General features: G+C 40.4%; 1 protein-coding gene across 1 annotated transcript in view; it reads right to left on the bottom strand.

Moving 5' to 3' along the window:
• LOC129776385 (protein Wnt-5) overlaps positions 1–23,008 on the bottom strand; it is a 110,946-nt gene that overhangs the window by 2,441 nt on the left and 85,497 nt on the right. Inside the window, exons 4-8 of the mRNA XM_055781985.1 lie at positions 10,374–10,554; positions 4,532–4,781; positions 4,287–4,466; positions 4,117–4,219; positions 3,878–4,045 (exon numbers count right to left, since the gene is read on the bottom strand). Of these exons, the coding sequence (XP_055637960.1) occupies positions 3,878–4,045; positions 4,117–4,219; positions 4,287–4,466; positions 4,532–4,781; positions 10,374–10,554 (882 nt within the window). The remainder of the gene's footprint in view (positions 1–3,877; positions 4,046–4,116; positions 4,220–4,286; positions 4,467–4,531; positions 4,782–10,373; positions 10,555–23,008) is intronic.

Here is a 23,008-nt window from a genome sequence, read left to right on the forward strand (position 1 = left end):
GCTGAAGGTATCTAAAGATATGTGCCAAACAAATTTCGATGGACATTCGGTCCCTGTTCGGCGACGAGTATTCTGGTCCGATTCAAGGATCGTGCTAGCTTGGATTGGGTCCGGGCGCCGCCGTTATCGCCAGTTCGTTGCTTGTCGAGTTGGCGAAATATTGTCACCAACGAACGCGAACGAATAGAGATGGTCACCAAGCAAGCTCAACGTAGCGGACGAAGCCACCAAGTGGGGAAAATGCCCTTGCTTTGACGCTTCCAGTCGTTGGTTCGTTGGACCTCTTGTACTTGAATGAACAGAATTGACCACAGTAAGTACAGCAAATTTCTTCTACCGATGAAGAGTTACGTCGGTGCAATGTCCATCATTGATTCAATTTGACCGTTTTTCGAACTGGCATCGCTTGCTACGGACTGTAGCTTATATTAGACGTTTTGTGGACGCCAGTAGAAAGAACATGCAGCAGCCCTTTACGAAGAATTGTTTAGCTAGATGCGTACACAGGTGAGATCACCATCTTGCAGAAAAACGAGCGATTGCCCTTCGATGAACACCAAACGGTGGGTAAACCAAGTGTGCTTTTTAAATTGATGCCGACACTGGATGATCAGGGCAATTTGCACGTTGATGGGCGCGTAGGTGCGCTACAGGTAGCTTCGGCAGATCAAAAGCGTCCCATTATACTCCCGAGGCAGCATCGAGTGACATTCTTGGTTGTAGACAGCTGTCATCGGAAATATCTACATGCGCATTCTGAGACGGTGGTCAACGAAGTGCGCCAACGTCTCTATGTGCCACGGCTGCGAGTGCTTGTAAAAACCGTAGTCAACCGGTGTCTATGGTGCAAAATACAAAAGGCTCGACCATCCGTTCCAAGAATGGCACCGTTACCTGCGGCAAGACTGTCCCCATTTATTCGATCGTTTAGCTATGTTGGCTCGGACTACTTTGGTCCAATCACCGTGTGAATGTGGGTCGTTGGTCATACCACCTTCCGCTCCCCACATGGGTGGCTCATGAGAGCGCTTGGTTAGGTCGGTTAAAATAGTGATCAGAAGTCTTCCACAAGAGCGAACGTTGGACAACGAAGCACTGTATACCATAGCTGTATAAGCTGTAGCTATTGTGAACGAACGCCCGTTGACTTATCTACCACTAGACGCGGCCGAACAAGAAGCCCTTACACCAAATCACTTTTTGCTCTGGTCTTCAAGTGGCGTAAAACAACCGACTGAGAAGTTGATAGATCATTCCTCGGCAGTAGGCAGATCGTGGAAATTGATTCAGCACACCCTTGATCTCTTCTGGAAACGATGGATTAAGGTGTATCTTCCTACATTAACGAAGAGAACAAGGTGGTTCGGGGAGACGAAAATGGTGCAGCCAGGATTTTTGGTCGTGATCATAGACGATTCAAGACGGAACGGATGGGTTCGAGGAAAAATATTGACAGTGACCCCAGGAAAAGATGGTAGAATAAGACAAGCAATAGTCCAAACGCTGAATGGATTGTTCCGGCAACCCATATCGAAGTTGTCAGTACTGGAAATAGACTAGACAGGTAAAGCTGAAGCTGATATCCATCTTCACGAGGCGGAGGATGTTGCTACTGGCAACGCTTCCAAGTACACACCCAATATCAACCAAATAGAACCGATGTGGCAGGTCCTTAGAATCGTCAGAATTGTTAAATGAAACAATAGACAAAAACGATTATATAAAGCTAGAAAAAAATTGTGGTACTATTAATTGGCTTTTTACGAGGGCGGTCCGATAAGTACTTAGCCTCATCGCCCGATGGTATCAGTATCGCAAGAGAGATTATTTATCGAGTAGTACATTCTCGTAAACGACTACTATCAAAATTTCAGCGGAATCGAAATCGTAGTTTTGTTTTGACCATGTGTGGAAGCGGTCGTGTCCTCGGATTTTAGGAAAATGGACAAAATGGAAAATCCGCCTTCGTCACGGCCAAATTGGTCGAATTGTACTACGAACTGCTGCCTCATCCATCGTATTCTCCAGATTTGGACCCGTGCGACTTTTTTTTGTTTCCAAACTTGAAAAAGTCACTCGCCGGGCAGAAATTTTAGTTGAATGAGGAGGTCATCGCCGCCACGGAGGCCTACTTTGCAGACCTCGAGAAAACGTATTTTTCAGATGGATTAAAGAAGTTGGAGCATCGCTGGGTCAAGTGTATCGAGATAGAAGAAGACTATGTTCAGAAATAAATGTCCACTTTTCCAAAATTTCGTTTTTATTGTAGGCTGAATAATTATCGGACAGCCCTCGTATATTGATTCATTCCTTTATATTAAAATACGTAGGCGAGCAGGGTTCATACACAATCACCTTCACGTTCCCTGTGGAACTTTTGCCGTCTCAACGTATGCATTAACTAGCGTCATTTATTAATACTTAGTTGAGATTTTTAAGCCAAATAACACGCCTTGAATGTATTCCGAGGGGCAAGCTCTAGAATACGCGTAACCACAGTGCAAGTCGAAGGAAATTTCTCTGACGAAAAATCTCCCGGCCAGAAGGGGGAATCGAACCCGAACACCCGGCATGATAATGTGAGACGCTAACCACTCGGCCACGGGTGCACCTTCGTCATTACTTAACCTAAAATTGATTGTTCGTGGAATAAAGAAACAAAAAGCACTGAATTTATAAGAATTTTATAAACATTTTTAGAATAATGAAATTTTTTGAAATAAATATTTTTGTAGCTTAAAGTTCTACGTTAACGACAACCGTGCGTTATTTCATCCGTTCCCGAACACTGTTCATTCGATGATTTACCGGGAAGAGGAAGAAAACCAGAACCTTCCAACCTCGATCTGGACCGGAAAGTAATCAATCTCATGAATCGTAAATAAATCGATGTCAATACGTGATTTGTCGAAAAAAGCTTGGACGACGGTCGGAATAGTGCAGTGGATCAAAAAGCAGAACAACCTGACGACATACGAGAAGCGAAATATCAAAACAAAGTGCTGAACAAAAATCACGAGCGAAAAGCAGAGCCCAGGAGCTGTATCATCAAATTTAGCAGAAATTCAATGCGTGAATTCTGATGGATAACGAGACTTACGTTATTTAAACTTACACTTACGTTACACTTCCGGGACCACAATTTTACACCACAGTCATTGGAGAGGATATCTATATTATATAACTTTCAACACTTTTTTGGCTGGTTTGTCACTTTTTGGTTCCATTTTTGGAAGAATATCGAGAGTTGAACTCGTGACCTTGAGCGGGAGAGGTACTGATGTTACCACTACACCAGATCGCCTCCGCTTGGAGGGGATGTGAGTGACAATGAGAAATCAATTCAGGTGGAGAAATTTGGAAAGGCAATCTGCTCAATAAATGCCCATATGTACCAATCTAAGTGTTTGCAGAAAAGGTTGCTTCCACTATACATAAAGCATAGCACTCCACCACTATTTTGGGCGAATTTGTCATCGACCCACTATGCCAAAACCACTATAAACTGATTTAAGGATAGATTAAGGATGTATATTTTGTTGAGAAAGACATCAATCCGCCAAACTTCCCCCAGCTCAGTCTGATCGAGAGATACTGGACTATTGTCAGGTGAATCTTGAAAAAGGATGGTAATATCAATAATATCATGGCGAAATCCAAGAAAAATGCGTCCAAGAAAGCCGGTCAGTCCACTGTACAAAACCTAATGAAAGGCGTTAAGTCGAAGGTCAGAGCATATTTTCATATTTTCATATATTCGATACACCCCTTAGTCTCACTAACTCATTATATGCGAACAATAATGTAACTTCCTTTTAAATTGGCTCATTCCTCTAGTCTTAAGTATTCAACCCTAGAAATATAACAAACTATATACCTGGCCACTTCAGTTGTCTGTTATTCCGACACCAATCGGGGCTCTCATCTAGGTACACCAAATCCAGCGGAGTTGGTATTTTATATCTGGGGTCTTTCACCTGCAACCGTCCACGTTTATTGATTTTGACCTGCGTGGATTCGTCGTATTTCTCTCGCAGAAAATCACCTATGGAAGAAACGTTTGAACATATGTTAGAATGTGGTTCTAATTTTTCATGAAGTAGACGCAAATAGTACCAATTTCTCGGATGGACGTTAATTGCTGCCAACATGTAATGAGACTGCAAGAACCAGATACGCCGTGACATTTGCATATGATGCGAGATTTTTTTATGACAGCCTGAAATAATATGGAGGGGATTTGAACCATAAAAGCTGAACAAATGATCGACAAACGATAAACTTACCCTTCGTCCTGCTTCATTGTTATGTAAATTCATCAACGCACGAGCCTTTGCGGATGCACTAAATTTCACCCCGTTGAGCGTTCGTTCGGGCTTTCGGAACATTTTCTTCAATTTATCGTAAACGTTGAAGTGCTTCAAATTAAATACTTCTGAATTAGTTATCTCCCTGTTTATCCTTTCCTGAAACAATGAAAACACACATGTTATCTCTCAGTTCCCAGTCAGCAAGTTACAAAACGATCTACCTGAAGTTCATTCATTTCCTTTGGATCCAGGTTTGAGTTGGATATTTCTTTGGCAATTTTATCTTGAAGCTTCTGCAAATCCTCTGGGCGGAAAATTGTGTCAGTGCCATTTAGAACGTTTTTGCTTGTGTCGTTCAACGTCTCGAGGAGCCTCTCCACAATTTTAGGATATTTCGCCGGGATGGATACCAAACCCCTAGTGCCACGTTTTTTCTCCTTCTCCTTGATGTCGATGAAGGTTTGCGAGAATCTGTGCGGAAACAACAGAAAAGATTCATTTCAATTTGCAGATGGTAATTGCTAAATTAATAAGTTAAGTTGGCTATCACTCCATGGAATCGTTTGGTTTCCAACAACGAACTGCCAACGTAGCCCCAACGAGTAAGCTCAACGTCAAAGTTAGTGATGTCCGTCCCGCACATAGGAATACGGACTTGTTAAGAATAACTTATTAACTATTAAGATACAATATCTTTGGAAACTCATGTTTCCGAAAACTTAAATACAGTTCCTTGTAGTTCAATATACTGTTTTTCGAATTAAGTGCGCTACACATACAATGTCCCGTCACCGTGAAGTCAACGTAAAGGAATGAAATGTCAAATATTCTCCCATGGAAATCTTATGGTAGCATTCACATATACAATCACCGGCAACTTTGACGTCGGTAAAATAAGTCCAAGAGAATAGTTGACGGGAATTGGGAGTTCCTGTCGTTTTATATTTGAAATATAAAAGTTAGAGCAAAAAAACAGTTTTTTTTTCATGGTGACCCTAATGTAACTTAGAAAAAAAGGCGCTATATCGGTTATTTCAAGAGATAGAGAAAAACTTTGTTCTACAAAGATGTCTCAAATAATTGAAGCTACAACATTGTCGAACTATGTTTACCTCTATCTATAAAAATAAGAAAGCTAGATTTTTTATTTCATCGACAAATTTGGTCACCCTATTTTTGACATCATAAAAACGAGCGCTCTATCATGAGTAACAACTTTGTCTAAGAAGGTTTTTGTCTAGAGAATAACTGTCAAACTCTAAATGCTAATTTCCATTTAAATGCATCTCCTGGACCATTGTGCACTGGCAATTGTTCGTTTCACCCCCCGAGTACCATTATTTCAATAATTGAAATTTTCGACTAGCCTGTAGAAATCGGCATTGCAAACATATGCAAGCCGGTGGCACTGCATGTATTTTTGCAGATCGGAATGTATTCCCCTAATACAGACTTCAAAACTAATGATCATGTGGAAATCGACAATGCAATACATGCAAGCCGGAGATACTTTTGTACCCGCATGCATTTTTGGGGACCGAAATGTGTTTCCTGGGGATGCCAATGAATGTATGGGAAAAAACGACCTTAAAATTTCATAAAGTACCCCATACAAAATGTTCACCACCTCGAAAATCACCCTATACAAAATTTCAGCTCAATCGAACTTAAGGGAGAGTGGCGCAAAGCGGTCAAAGTTTGAGTTATTCGAAAATCGAAAAATCACCAAAGAGGCGAATGAACTGCGAAACTTGAAGCCTCCTAAAGCCAAAAAAGAAGAAGATGAAAAATCAAATTGTGGTACATGAAAATAGTGTTTCCGAAAAAAAATGTTTGATACTAAATGTCTTGAAATTTCATGAAATGTCGAGATCTACTGTTTTTTGGAATTTTTTTTTTCAAAGATCGACATTCAAACATCAAACAATTTATTTTGAAAACCCTGATTTTCCCCCTTGGGTGATTTTTCACTTTCCAAAAACCTCAATATTTAAAATCTGCGACACTAGTAAATAAAGTTCGATTGAGCTAATATAATATTTTTCATTTGGTATTTCATCGTGTAAATTAACACATCGCGGACCGCTCACGAGTTTTCTCGTTTTACGTGTTCCGTATATTACGGATGGATCGCGAAATAACCCGTGTTTTCTACACTTGGTGGTTGAATCCTTGGTCTGCCAGGAATCTAACATGGCCTACCGATGGCTCGCTTTCGTCTCATCCACGCCGAAGGAAACGATCTCATTCGTGAAATCCGAACAAACGAAGCGTACAAGTTTGCCCCAAAATGTTCGGTCCTCAATATGTTAACATTTCGTACACAGTTTCGTATGAAAAATGGAGATGACAATGTTTATTGGCACCCTAAACCATACGATTTGCCTAGTATTTCGAAAAAAGGCTAAGTCTCAGAGTGTCAATTTTTTGACAAAAAAAAAAAATGCACAATAATCGAAAACACCATTTTTGGGAAACATGAGTTTCCAAAGACACAACACTTCCCTAATGGAAGTTCACACAGTTACTATGGCCTGCTTGTTTACATGCGCTACGTAAGTAGTTTTGTTATGCCGATTACAGTAACATAATAAGCTGACAATTCAAAGATAGAAGAATTCTCAACGCTTGAAAAATGGTCATGAAGTTGTTTTTAAGTCCGCGACCAGAATACTAATCAATCAAATTGAACCAAATCTGACATATGGAGGTTTTAGGGAGTAATAAATATTCCCCGCTCTCTAAGGGAGGGGAGTCTGCATAACTCGAGAACTAATCAAGGAAATGGAACCAAATTTGACTTGTAGACGTTTTAGGAGGCACGAAATATTTCTATGGTGATTCGACAATCCTCCCCCTCTCTAAGGGAGGGGAGGCTGCATAACTCGAGAACTAATCAAGCAAATGAGACCAAATTTGCCATATGAAGATTTTAGGAGGTAACAAATGTTTCTATAGTGGTTTGACAATTCTCTCCCTCTCTAAGGGGGCGGCCGCCATAAAATGAAACACAAATTTCTGTATAACTCGAGAACTAATCAAGAAAATGGAGCCAAATTTAGAATGTTTTTGGTATGAGAAATGATTCTCTTCTGAAAGGATTTTTGGTTTCAAAAAGTCTGAAAAATCTGTATAAATACAGATTAGGATGATTACAGATGAAGATCGGAGATTACTTCTCTGTTCCAGTGCAAATTCGGTCCGGATTTTCTCAAGGCAGTATACTAGGACTAGGACTAGGATCTTACACTAGATAAATAACGTCTGTCTTCTTTAATGGCACTAACGTAGAAGAAATTTTTCCGTCTCAACTTGGTTATTATCTTGCGTCCTTTTTATAATAGTTGTTGCAGAAGTTGTGTTTTTACCCATCTGTGTTTATGTTTCGAACCCGTATCTGATTCTTTCCTCAGCCAGTGGAGAGCTTCGATTGACAATTGGGAACATGAAATCATTAAGAAACTCTATTGTCGATCGCAAGCCCGAAATTGAGCAACGTTAGAGTTAATTGCCCCATTTTCTGTAAAATCATGTGGGTAGACCCAATCGTAAGCTAACCGTGCCGAAAGATGGATGGCCGAGGGAGTTTACGAAATACTCTATCGCTAGCGGAACCTGTGAAGTACCAGGACACTCTCCACAATATTTTGTCCTGACTGTCTCGCAATAGATTTCTTATGCTAAGCAGCACGGCTGAATGTATTCTAACCGACAAGCTGTAGATTGCTACACTACGCCACTTTCGAACACCTGGTACTTTTTACTATAGATTATGGAACACAAGTTTGAAACGTATACGCACAGTAAGGGGCCCCGGGATACTCGTGGACCGAAAATTTAAATTAACGAAATTTATCGCCGCAGCAGTGGCCAAAGCGTATTCTATATTATTCTTGAGGCGCATCTCAAATCAATTCGAGGACGTGTATAGCGTCTCAGAGTATGAGGAGTGCTTATTTGGGCTCTGTATCACGCAGTTCACATGAACCGGATTGAACGAACTCGAAAGTAGTTGGTCCGATATGCTCTTCGACGCCTAAATTGGAGGGATAGGACGAGCCTGCCATTAAATCAAATCCAATGAATGCTGATCGACTTAGTAACTTAAATAAACAAATAAATAACCCTCTGGACATCCGCTGCAATCGTTTAAACAAAGGTTTCTGATATTTGACTTTGGAATGTCTAAAAAGGTGTTTAAGATGAAAATTAGCTGATAAGTCATGCTTGTTCGATAGGTTTATTTTGAAGTGCAATGAATGAATAATTATATGAAAAACTGCGAAAAGACAAATATTTCGCTTGATATACAACCTTTTCGATACCAGTCTTTCAGATCCTATTCGGAGGCACAAATCCTCATGAAAAATGCAATGAACATATGTTGGGGATTCCAGTTATCTTTCCGATTATCAGTTTGAAATTTTTCGAATGTATATCGCCGTCACGATTTTTAGAGCGGTCAAAGCGTTGTTTAACCCTTTCAGGACCATAAGGTTACGGTACCTTATTAAATCAATTTAGCTATATGTTATGAATCAATAGGCACCCTAAAAACATAATTTATACTAAAAATTCAAAAAACTTTTACCTTTTTTTTTTTGTTAAATTTATGGCACAAATATGTCCCTATGGTCGCTATTATGTATTGCCAGTAAAAATAATAAAAAGGTACATTCCGAAATATTAAAATAAAAAAATAATTTACAATGGTTACGTGAATATTTAATTAATCCATGATTTTTGCTTGGGACATCGGCGTCCCCGTGGTCGTGAAAGGGTTAAAAGTGCCCGACACTCAATATCATTTTGACAGCAAAGTTAAATGTAAGCACGCTGGTCAGTGCTTTTATCCATTTTCAATTTGCAATTCAAAAAATGATATTAGCCAGTATTCGTCCAAAGAACCAATGAACCGACAACCACACGAAGTATGTTCATAGGTTGTGACTGACCTTGTCTAGTCAACTTACGGAATATCGAACTACATTGTCCTACAAAAAACAAAATAGTACCAGAGCCGGAGACTCTTCTTTTTCTTTTTAAGAATATTTTTGTAGTATATCATTCAGGCAGACTAATCCGGATCCTGAACCTGATTTTTTTTTGTTTCAACTGAAATCACGCCAAAGAATTGATCTTTAGAAATGTGGTATAACAATTGGTCCCATCAGCTGGGATTGAACCCAGTTGTGATGTCAGGAGTTCATGTTGATCATACTCACATCGCCGAACTCCTCCTGCTTACTCCTACCTTGATTAACACAAAATATTCAAAAAATCTGGAAAAGTTAGTTTTGAAGTTTTCCTTTCAGTTATCGTCATTTTCCTAATATTTTCGACCATCAATCATGAAAGACACGTATCAGGTGTCGTCAAACCAAATTGAAATTAAGAAAGTGAATTTGATTATAACTACTAACGGAAACAAATTTGTATCGAAATGAGAGACGCCTCGACGTAATTTATGTACCCTTAGTTGGGAAAGTTTTCTTGCTATTCTGAACCAAAACAGGTGCATTGTTCAGTAGACGATTTTTTTTCTTCCAGTGATGTTATAATTAAATAAGGTACAAGCTGCCATTTGTTCTCACACTAACAGTAGCAAATAGGCCAACGGAAAAACTAACTTTTTGGAAGTCAGATCAAATGATGTCAAACAGTGTTACACAAATGATCCTAATTTGTGTTTCTGATTTTTTTTTGCGCGAATGCAAATTGTACAGATTGCAGAATATGCGAAGTATGGCTGTTATGGTGGATACATAATGCGGGATACCACTAGGAGCAGTATGAGGAAAAAGGAAACATTTCGGTAACGCATTACTAGCACACATGCCAAAAACACCACGTGTGGGCGTATCGTGAAAACGCGTAAGTGTTTCTGACATAGAGTGTCATACAGGATATATTATTGCATAACTTGAACTGTATTGGAGTGTGTCTGTTGGTAGTGTAGAACCTGATTTGATATGCTTAGAAGTGTTGCTGCGGGAAATGGCTATCATAAATTACTGCTTAACTGTAAAAATTTGCGTCCGCATGTGTGCCGACCATACTCACTTGTAACCAAATTCCATGTCATCTCCACAACCTCCCCAGGTCCAGTCTTCGTGCAGTTGTGTTGGCCGGGAGCTTCGGGAGCATCCACACGATGCTAATTGTCCGTCGCGACAGGCGCGTGCGATGAAACTGGTGGCAGCAGCAGCTGAAAGTGCATGCACAAAAGCCATCTCCGGTGAGCCTGTAATGTAAAAGAATTATGAAAAACTACGATTAATCCACCCATAGTGAAATTAGTACTTTTTCAAACATTTGTGTATCGGTTGAGATGATAATGTGATTATGTAATCATTACAACTTTCGATAGTTTTTGTATTTTATATTTCACTAGCTGACCCGGCAAACTTTGTCCCGTCCAAGATTTAGAAAGGGAGAGGAGTGTTTATCCAACATAGAAACATTTATTGCACCTTAAAACCTCTACATGCCAAATTTGGGTTCGTTTGGTTGATTAATTCTCGAGTTATACTAAAATTTTTATTTCATTTGTATGGCAGCCAGCCCCTTTAGAGAGTGGGAGGGGTCTCGAACTATCGTAAAAACCTTCCCCGGCCCCCAAAAACCTCTACATACAAATTTTTACGTCGATCGGTTCAGTAGTTTCCGAGTCAGAATCAGACAGACAAACAGATAGACAGACAGAAATCCATTTTTATATATAAAGATATAGTTCGTAAGAATGGTTCATTGAATATAGAAATATATGTTCAATACAAGATTCTGCAAAAAAAATAATTTAGGAATGCTGTGATCCAACGGCTAACCTTTTTTTAGTTATATTTTTTATTAAAAAAAAATCTATTGTTTTTGTAACAGGGCCCTGCATAAAATATCCATTTTTTGGAATTTTAATCACAATATGGTATGTTCCTCCTCAATTGGCCATCTTTGTGTCGTTATAGAATAACTACGTCCACGCAACAATCACCATCGATGGAGATCGATCCACAGTAGAATGAAGATCGACTCATCCTATGGCCTAGTGGTAAGCGTTGCGCTTGCCAAGATGGGGGCTTCGGGTTCGATTCCCGTTCAGGTCAGAAATACTATCGTCATAGATCGTTTTTCTGGCTTGCACTGGTAAAGGGGAACTGTCTAGGGTGTGGTGGGATGAGCAATTGGGCATTGCCAGTTTCCAAGAAAAGCCACAAAAACCCGGAAACAGCTCCTCTAAGCGAATTGACGCCGCTATAAGCGTCTTTGCCCAGTCCTGGTGGTACTCGGGACGTAAAGCAGCAGTACCAAGATGGTCCTCCTGCGAGATAGTGGAGTTGGTCGCAGGTCTTGCAAGCCGCCCCACTAAAACACCAAGCAACGAACGATACACAAGAAGATTTGAACCGGATTAATCAACACAGACCCAGGCGACGAAAACGGACTAACGATTGGAAACTCGGGACGTGGGATTGTCGGTCTCTCAATTCCATCGGAAGCACTCGTGTGCTTTCCGAACTATTGAAAAACCGCAAGTTTGACATCGTAGCGCTGCAGGAAGCGTGTTGAAGATAAAGTGACCAGATGGTCGGAGGTCTAACGCGGGACACAAAAAACAAAACGTTATGTATATACGTTATGTTAGTATAAACCATAGTTTAGCGAGTCTAAACTGATCTGTATTATTTCTATTCTAAGTATCGGCACTCAGTTGTGATTTTTCGGTGGGTTAGATTTTGTTTACGCCTGAAAATCCCTCGCTCAATCAGAGCATTTACGCCTGGCAAGCACGATTCAAATTCTACAATTTTTTTCAAATTACCGATCGGAATGCTTGAAAATTCCAATCTATTTTTCATCGATTTTAGTGTTAACGAATGCATTCAAAAAAATAGACCAATTTTGGATGGCGATGGAAGATAATTTAATGGAATAAATTTACTTTACGTTCCGCAGGTAAGCGATGATGTCGAATATATCATCAAGTTCTCGAAGAAGATTCTTCTCTGACAGACGTGAAGGGAATGTCCAAGCCGCCCTTCTTTCGAGTCATATGGGGAACGGGGAGATATATAGTACGAAGTGCTTGCCCGAAGTTGCGAAGGTGATGTGGTATTTATGCCGAACCTGGGATCAACCTAATATGCCAAAGGTCACTGGAGGATGGATCGGCTGGAGATAAACATTATCGCGAAGACCGCCAACCTTCCCAACATTCCCCCAGCTGCAGCCGATAGAAAACTTTTGGGCGAATGGTCAAAATGGAGAGACAGTCGACCAATAAAGCCATGAAATGGTAAAAGAACACGCCGACATACATCTTTTCTTGGACCATGGTTCATGTTCCGGCCAACTTCCGAAAGACCGCCCAGCGCTTTGTTCACGATACTTCATCAAACAACCCTGTCTCTTCCTGTCCAGTATACACTAGTTCTTCCAGCTTATTTAAAACGTTAAGCCCTGACCGAGCAAGGGGAACAAAGATGAACTCTTCGTCTCGCTCACGTTAGTCCCTGAGGATCAATAGGGGACTTTTATAAAAATCATTTTCCAATTTTGTTGCTGTCACTTCCAGTTGACACTCTCAAAACAAAAAGCCCACTATCGGTGCGATCAAACCAGCTCAACGTATCAATCTCTGGATGCATTAGAAGCGCTCTTGAACAGTCTGCCAAATAAAAGTTTTTTTTTATGTTTATTCATTTAAGAAAATCAACACGATCAAATTGTGATATTGAAATATATTGATGTCGCGGGACAATTTTGTTTCTTTTGCCAAATGCGGGACATTTCGCGGGACGTAATCTTATGCGGGACATTTTGTTGAAATGCGGGACTGTCCCGCGTAACGCTGGACGTCTGGTCAGTTTAGTTGAAGAGGATCTACAGTACGAACATTTCGCGATGGTCATACCATCTACCAGAACTGCGGCAACACTAATGAGCTAGGTACAGATTTCATCGTGATGGCAATATGCAGAAGCGAGTGATTGGTTGGTGCCCAATCAACCCAAGAATGTGCAGATTGAGGATTCGACATCAGCATCATCAACGTGCACAGCCCTTACTTTGCAAGTCCCGATGATGACAAAGACGAATTCTACGCGCAGCTGGAATGCGAATATGAACGCTGTCCAAAACATGACATCAAGATCATCATGAGATGCGAAAGTTCTACCAGAAACTCAATGCATCCCGAAAAGGCTTCGTGCCGCGAGCAGAAAAATTTGTCGGAATAAGGTTGGGAGTATACTGACGAACGAACGTGATGTGACCGAAAGGCGGAGGCAGCACTTCGATGAACACCTGAATGGCGTACAGGCAGAGGACCAAAATGACGATGGAAGCGATTACGTTGGTGCAATAAATAATAAAGATGTGCCTCCCCCAACGATAGGTGAAGTAAGGAATGCTATTAAACATAATAGCTGATTTACACATTGACCAGTAATTGGCGCCAGTTACTTGAACGTCAACGGCACGCCATATTTAGATCACCAGTTGACTGGTGCTGTGCGTTTATACACATTTTCAGCAACTGAACAGCTTGGCTGTCACTTTATCCTCGATGACGAATGACAGTGGCGACATCTGGTGGCGATAACCATTTTGGGAGGCAAATTAATCTTTATCGGTTTTGTAGGCCCGGAGGCAGTTTTAAATTGTCAAAATTTGAATTAAAAATTTTACTTATTGTTAATTTACTAATTAAAACACGTCGTACTGAACCTTCATCAGCTGTTTTTATATAAATTTCCTGATATTTCCATGATTTCATTGTCTATTATCATTTTCGCTTCACAAATCGAACACATGAAGCACAATGCCGTCAACGCGAATGGAGATTCTTCCATGTATACGTTGAGGGAATTGAATTTGATATTCCTTGTACCGTCGAACCATCCAGTGTTGGCAAATGTACAGATTTATCCGGAAAGGTATATTTTTTCAGTTTTTTTTGTTTTGTTCTGTACAGTAAGAACACATATTTTTCTCATAAAGCACCGATAGGAACTGTTTTTAAACGGTTTTATTTAGCTTGCCCTGTAATTTGTATGTTTGTAACATGTGTGTCTGTAGCGCATTACCACATCGATAGAAATTTGAGCCCCTTCCTGTTGACCGATTGATCTGAAATTTGGACCGATGATGACAAAGACGAATTCTACGCGCAGCTGGAATGCGAATATGAACGCTGTCCAAAACATGACATCAAGATCATCATCGGGGATTCCAATGCCCCGATTTGAGGAGGAGCTCGAACCTATAATTGGTATGTACAGTGCACACCAGTTCACAAATGAAAACGGCCTAAGACTCATCGATTTCACCACCTCTAAGAATATGGCCGTACGCAGTACCTTCTTCCAACACAAATACCTCCACCAGGTGGGTAGGTGGGTAGTTCTAAGCATACGAGTAAGCACGTAAAACAACAACGATTCGAATTGTCGTTCATGGTCCGTAGTGGCGTAGATTGGTATGCCGGAAGGCTGCAATTCACCCGGAGATTAGGGTCTCTGTGATTGTTAGCGTTGATATATACGGAATAGAAGATGCCTCTGGCCTAATTGTCCTTGTGAACCTGTCGATAACAGTGAGGCAGTAGCAATGCCCTTTACTTGGAGAGAAAGATCCAACGATGTCGGGCTGGCATTGCAAGACGCCCCTTGCGAAAGAAATGCTCATTGAAGCAGGAGAAGTTACAGGAGAAGAACACTGCGCGGGAGCTCATGATGCGTCAAGCTATCCGCCAGAACGTGGAACGATGTAGACAGAAGCGGAGACAGCATACCCAACTCTTCCGGGAAAAGAAGCACCGCCAGGAAGAGGAGGAGTGTGAAGAACTCGAACAGCTGCACCATTCTCATGAGATGCGAAAGTTCTACCAGAAACTCAATGCATCCCGAAAAGGCTTCGTGCCGCGAGCAGAAAAATTTGTCGGAATAAGGTTGGGAGTATACTGACGAACGAACGTGATGTGACCGAAAGGCGGAGGCAGCACTTCGATGAACACCTGAATGGCGTACAGGCAGAGGACCAAAATGACGATGGAAGCGATTACGTTAGTGCAGTAAATAATGAAGATGTGCCTCCCCCAACGATAGGTGAAGTAAGGAATGCTATTAAACATAATAGCTGATTTACACATTGACCAGTAATTGGCGCCAGTTACTTGAACGTTAACGGCACGCCATATTTAGATCACCAGTTGACTGGTGCTGTGCGTTTATACACATTTTCAGCAACTGAACAGCTTGGCTGTCACTTTATCCTCGATGACGAATGACAGTGGCGACATCTGGTGGCGATAACCATTTTGGGAGGCAAATTAATCTTTATCGGTTTTGTAGGCCCGGAGGCAGTTTTAAATTGTCAAAATTTGAATTAAAAATTTTACTTCTTGTTAATTTACTAATTAAAACACGTCGTACTGAACCTTCATCAGCTGTTTTTATATGAATTTCCTGATATTTCCATGATTTCATTGTCTATTATCATTTTCGCTTCACAAATCGAACACATGAAGCACAATGCCGTCAACGCGAATGGAGATTCTTCCATGTATACGTTGAGGGAATTGAATTTGATATTCCTTGTACCGTCGAACCATCCAGTGTTGGCAAATGTACAGATTTATCCGGAAAGGTATATTTTTTCAGTTTTTTTTGTTTTGTTCTGTACAGTAAGAACACATATTTTTCTCATAAAGCACCGATAGGAACTGTTTTTAAACGGTTTTATTTAGCTTGCCCTGTAATTTGTATGTTTGTAACATGTGTGTCTGTAGCGCATTACCACATCGATAGAAATTTGAGCCCCTTCCTGTTGACCGATTGATCTGAAATTTGGAACACACCTTTATCTCTGCAGTCATTATAAAACTGGGAATTTCATGATTTTAAAACTCCAAGATGACTGCCGCTACAAAATGGCGGATTACATATTCTCCCAAACTCCTTCAATATGGGTATCAAATGAAAGGGCTTGACTAGTAGAACATAATTATTCATGAGGAATGCAAATCCAAAATGGCCGCCACTACAAAATGACGGATTACATATTTTCTCAAAACCCCATTAATATGGGTATCAAATGAAAGGGCTTGACTAGTAAAACACAGTTATTATGAGAAATGCAAATCCAAAATGGCCGCCACCACAAAATGACGGATTACATATTTTCTCAAAACCCCATCAATATGGGTATCAAATGAAAGGGATTGACAGTTATTTATGAAAAATGCGAATCAAAAACGGCCGTCACCACAAAATGGCGGATTACATATTTTCTTCAAACCCGATCAATATGGATATCAAATGAAAGGGATTGACTAGTAGAACACAGTTATTTATGAAAAATGCGAATCAAAAATGGCCGCCATCTCAAAATGACTGATTACACGTTGTCTCAAAACCCCATAAATATGGGTATCCGATAAAAGAACTTAACTAGTAGAACACAGTTATACATGAGAAATGCAAATCCAAGATGGCGACCTCTACAAAATGGTGGATTACACATTTTATCAGAACCCCATCAATATGTATATCAAATGATAGGGATTGACTAGTAGAAGACAGTAATTTATGAAAAATGCAAATCCAAAATGACTGCAGTCCCCAAACAACTAATTACTTTTTAAATGGTTTCATTCAGCTTGACCTGTTTGTATGTATGTTTGAATGTTTGTAGGGTTGTCCCATATTAATAGAAAATTGCCCCGTTCTTATTGACTGATTGATCTGAAATATGGAACGTACTTTTAATTCTACTGCCATTATTAAACTACGTATTCTATGACCTTGAAAATTTTATTTTGGCCTTCGCTAAAAATGGCTGAATGACTTGGCATGTAGAACACGAAACATAATAAACAACATAAATTCAAAAAGGTCGCCGCCACTAAATGGTCGACTATGTATTTTTCGCAATTCCCTCAATATCGGTATCAAATAAAATGATTTGACTAATAGAATACAATACATCATGAGAATATTCCGAAGAAAATTAGGTAAGAAATAAACGTTGGATTTCCATTATCCACAGTTAGTTGTTTCATCATATACCCCACGATGTTATTTTAATCTCATCATTGCCCTAGATCAATGAAAGAACGGATGTGATAATTTACTTATTTTATTTCCTAGTTTCTCTACATTAAAACCATTAAAAAAAATTGTGTTTTTTAAATTTTTGTTTCTTACCTTACTTTCTTCGGAATATTTCGATGGTGTACTGTATTCTATTAGTGAAATCATTTCATTTGATACTAATATTGAGGGGATTGCAAAAAATACATAGTGGACCATTTTATGGCGGTGACTTTTTCGAAATTATGTTGTTCATAGTGTAGTGTACTCTCCAAATCAAACCATTCAGCCATTTTTTAGCGGCGGCCAAATCAAATTTTACATGAACATGGAATACGCAGTTTTATAATGACAGTAGAATTAAAAGTATGTTTCGATGTTTGTTGGGATTTTTCATGATCTACTGTGTTCTAACAGTCGAGCATCTTCATTTGATACCCATATTGATGGGCTTTGAGAAAAACATGGCGCCATTTTATGATGGCGGTCATTTTGGATTTGCATTTTTCATAATTTTCCATAAATTTCTGAAAATATGTAATCCACCATTTTGTAGTGGCGGCCATTTTAGATTTGCATTTTTCATAAATAACTGTATTCTACTAGTCAAGCCCTTTCATTTGATACCCATATTGAAGGGTTTTGAGAAAATATGTGAACCACCGTTTTGTGGTGACGGCCTTTCTGGATTTACATTTCTCATGAATAACTGTGTTCTACTAGTCAAGCCCTTTCATTTGATATCCATATTAAAAGTGTTTTGAGAAAATATGTAATCCGTCATTTTGTAGTGGCCACCATCTTGGATTTGCATTTTTCATGAATAACTGTGTTCTACTAGTCAAGCCCTTTCATTTGATACCCATATTAAAAGGGTTTTGAGAAAATATGTTATCCGTCATTTTGTGATGGCGGCCATTTCGGATTTGCATTTCTCATGAATAACTGTGTTCTACTAGTCAAGCCCTTTCATTTGATACCCATATTAAAAGTGTTTTGAGAAAATATGTGATCCGTCATTTTGTGATGGCGGCCATTTCGGATTTGCATTTCTCATGAATAACTGTGTTCTACTAGTCAAGCCCTTTCATTTGATACCCATGTTGATGGGATTTTGAGAAAATATGTAATCCGCCATTCTGTGGTGGCGGCCATTTGGAATTTGCATTTCTCATGGATAACTGTGTTCTACTAGTCAAACCCTTTCATTTGATACCCATATTGATAGGGTTTTAAGAAAATATGTGATCCGTCATTTTGTGGTGGCGGCCATTTTTGATTTGCATTCCTCATGAATAATTGTGTTCTACTAGCCAAGCCCTTTCATTTGATACCTATATTGATAGGGTTTAGAGAAAATATGTGATCCGCCATTTTGTGGTGGCGGCCATTTTGAATTTGCATTTCTCATGAATAACTGTGTTCTACTAGTCAAGCCCTTTCATTTGATACCCATATTGATAGGGTTTTAAGAAAATATGTGATCCGTCATTTTGTGGTGGCGGCCATTTTGGATTTGCATTTCTCATGAATAACTGTGTTCTACTAGTCAAGCCCTTTCATTTGATACCCATGTTGATGGGATTTTGAGAAAATATGTAATCCGCCATTCTGTGGTGGCGGCCATTTTGAATTTGCATTCCTCATGAATAATTGTGTTCTACTAGCCAAGCCCTTTCATTTGATACCTATATTGATAGGGTTTAGAGAAAATATGTGATCCGCCATTTTGTGGTGGCGGCCATTTTGAATTTGCATTTCTCATGAATAACTGTGTTCTACTAGTCAAGCCCTTTGATTTGATACCCATGTTGATGGGGTTTTGAGAAAATATGTAATCCGCCATTTTGTAGCAGCCGCCATCTTGGATTTTTAAAATAATGAAATACCCAGTTTTATAATGACTGCAGAGATAAAGGTGTGTTCCAAATTTCAGACCAATCGGTCAACAGGAAGGGGGTTAAATTTCTTTTAATGTGGTAAAGCGCTACAAACAAACATGTTACAAACATACAAACATACAAATTACAGAGCAAGCCAAATAACACCGTTTAATAATTGTCTTCACCATAGCCGTAAAAGATTTTTTCCTTCCAGTACAAATAAATATTTGGCACCACTGAAACTGCCTGGCATTTCGACTTCACACAAATGTCTAATATGACGCACTGTTTGGAAGAAATTGTCATTTATCTATTGGCGCCAGTATCTAGAAAAATTTCTATTCGCTGGCGTGGCCAATTACTTGTGCGATACTTGCGCAAGTAGCTGGAGCCGGGTGTTTACATGGCTCTAATAACTAGACTCTAGTGATTGGATTCTTCTACTAGCGCGTTGACTGGCACCGTCTAAATCAGCCTTAAAGAACAACAAATCAACTGGCAAAGATGGCATCGGAGCGGAACCTATCAAGATGGGCCCGGAAAAATTGGTTAGTTACCTGCATCGGCTGATTGTCAGAATTTGGGAAACAGAACAACTACCGCAGGAGTGGAAAGATGGGGTTATTTGCCCTATCTTCAAGAAAGGGGACAAACTAGACTGTAAAAACTTTCGTGCAATCACCGTCCTGAATGCCACCTACAAAGTGGTTTCCCAAAATCATCTTCCGTCGTCTATCGCCACTGACAAACAGATAAGTGGGAGGTTATCAGGCCAGCTTCATCGAAGGTCGGTCTACTACTGACCAAATCTTCATCTTGCGGCAGATCCTCCAGAAATGCCGTGAGTACAGAGTCCCCACGCACTATTCATCTATTCTTTAAAGCCTCATACGATTCAATAACACGAAAAGCTGACAAGACTGATTAAGGCTACGATGGATGGAATACAGTGCTGTGTGCGAATTTCGGGTGGATTATCTGATCCTTTAGAGTCCCGCAGGGGGCTTCAACAAGGTGATGGTCTCTCTTGCCTGCTGTTCAACATCGCGATAGAGGGTGTTATGAGACGAGCGGCGTTTAACTTGCGTGGTACGATTTTCAATAGATCCAATCAATTCATTTGCATCGCTGATGACGTAGAAATTGTCGGCAGAACATTTGAGACCGTAGCTGAACATTAAAGGGTGTGTCACATCAAATTGCATCACGGAAAAAACGCCGTAGAAATTTAATTTTTAGGAATTATATCTTCAGCTTTCGCTTATAATCATATAAGAGTGTATAGATCACGTTGGCCATGCTTCACTGTTAATTTTTCGTACATTTGGAAAAATGTCGTCGAACGAAAAAGAGCGTCGTGAATTAATCCTGTACACTCATTTCGAGAATCCGGAGTTGTCACATCGGGACATCGGTAAGATGCTGGGAATCGTCCAATCCACGGTCAGCAGAGTACTAAAACGATACTTCGAGAACCTAACCATCGACTGGAAGGTGAATAACGGCAAAAATGGAAGCTCCGTCAGTGAAAAAGATCACAAGCGCGTAGTTAAGCAGTTTAGACGTGATCCGAGAAGTTCGGTCCGGGATGTCGCCAATAAGCTGAATTTGTCAAGTTCATTCGTCCAGCGGACCAAGCAGCGGGAGGGCCTGCGTACATACAAGGTTCAGAAGGCTCCTAACCGCGATGAAAGGCAAAACATGATGGGGAAGACGCGAGCCCGGAAGCTGTACACCGAAATGCTGACGAAGCCGCATTGCCTGGTAATGGACGACGAAACCTACGTCAAAGCGGACTTTCGTCAGCTGCCGGGCCTGTTGTTCTTCTCCGCAGAGGACAAATTCAGCGTTCCGGAGGAGATTCGCAAGCAGAAACTATCCAAGTTTGCCAAAAAGTACATGGTGTGGCAAGCGATCTGCTCTTGCGGAAAGCGGAGCGCCCCCTTCGTGATGACCGGCACGGTAAACGGGCAGGTTTACCTTAAGGAGTGCCTACAGAAGCGCTTACTACCACTATTGAAGCAGCACGAGGGCCCGACCATCTTTTGGCCGGATCTCGCTTCGTGCCACTATTCAAAGGACGTGTTAGAGTGGTACGAAGCCAACGGGGTCACCTTCGTGCCAAAGGAAATGAACCCGCCCAACGCGCCGGAGCTTCGCCCAATAGAGAAATATTGGGCGATTATGAAGCAGGCCCTCCGGAAGAACCCAAAAGTTGTCAAATCGGAGGCGGACTTCAAGAGAAAATGGATTTCTGTTCAAAAAAACTACAACCTGACGTTGTACAGAACCTTATGGACGGGGTAAAGAGGACGTTTTTTCGAACTCCGTAAAAATAAAACAAAGAATATTTTTACTATCCATTATATCATTATTCGTTTATCTATCTTTCAACAATAAAACAAAAATAGGACGGAAAAAAATATTCATAATTAGAATAGTTACATGCTGGTGAAGTGAGGGTGTTCAAAAAAAAGTTGTGCCATGGCGTACACGATTCCAGTCCTTCTGGTTATCTGAAACAAAAAAATCGAACAGATTCTGAATCAGTAAAGATGTCGCTATGGCATGAACCTCGGACAAGTCAAAAACATGGGTTTTAACAAAATGGCGGCCGTTTGAAAACAAAAATGCTGTTTAAAACGTTTTTTTTTGCGTTTACCGATTTTTTAAAAATAGTAAAATTAAAAAGTTATAATTTTTTATTGGTTCATGCGATGTATGCAGATTATTTTCATATAAATTTGACATAAATCGGTTCAGTAGAACTTGAGATATCGTGTACGCCAGTTTGAAAAAACTAGTTTCGAGAAAAACGCGTTTGAAGTTCATTGTTCTGGCCGTACCAGGTTAGATACCGCGTCACTAAAATGGCCATAACTCAGTAAATAATGAGAATTTCGAAAAATCCTGTACAGGGTATATTCTTAGATACTTAAACTACAGAAATATGGTAAAAAAAAAATTCGATTTTTTCAGATTTCTAGACTAGAATACCCCCTTAAGCACGAAGCAGAGAAAATTTGACTGAAAATCAATGCGTCTAAAACCAAATACATTCTGGCTTTCGGATCCGTGCACGACAGAACCCGATTAGCTAGTAGTGTAATGATCGATCGTGAGGTAGTAGACCAATTTGTCTACCTTGGCTCAATGGTAACGTCTGACAATGATACCTGCCGCGAGATCCGGAGACGCATCATCAATGGGAGTCGTACCTACTATGGTCTCCACAAACACTTAAGGTCAAACGTGGGCAATACTCGAAGAGGACCTGCGAGCACTAGGAGTCTTCGAACGGCGGGTGTTAAGAACCATCTTCGGTGGTGTACAGGAGGACGGCATATGGAGGCGAAGGATGAACCTCGAGCTCACGCGACTCACCGGCGAACCCAGTATACAGAAAGTGATCAAAGCTGGAAAGGATACGCTGGGCAGGACATGTTGCACGAATGTCGGACAACTATCCTGCAAAAATGGTGTTCATCGGGAATCCGGCTGGTACGAGACGACGAGGAGTACAACGAGCAAGGTGGTTAGACCAAGTGGAGCATGACATGGTGAGCACGGGGTGCCCGCGGTCTTGGAGAGAGATAGCCATGAAACGAGTTAATTGGAGAAAAAATATGAATCAGGCCATGTTGTAAAGACGTTAAGCCAAAATAAATAAATAAATACCAGTGTTGCCACACGTACAGATTTATCTGGAAAGGTACATATTTTT

The sequence above is a fragment of the Toxorhynchites rutilus genome, chromosome 3 (assembly GCF_029784135.1).
Source record: "Toxorhynchites rutilus septentrionalis strain SRP chromosome 3, ASM2978413v1, whole genome shotgun sequence".
NCBI classification, from domain to species: Eukaryota; Metazoa; Arthropoda; class Insecta; order Diptera; family Culicidae; genus Toxorhynchites; species Toxorhynchites rutilus.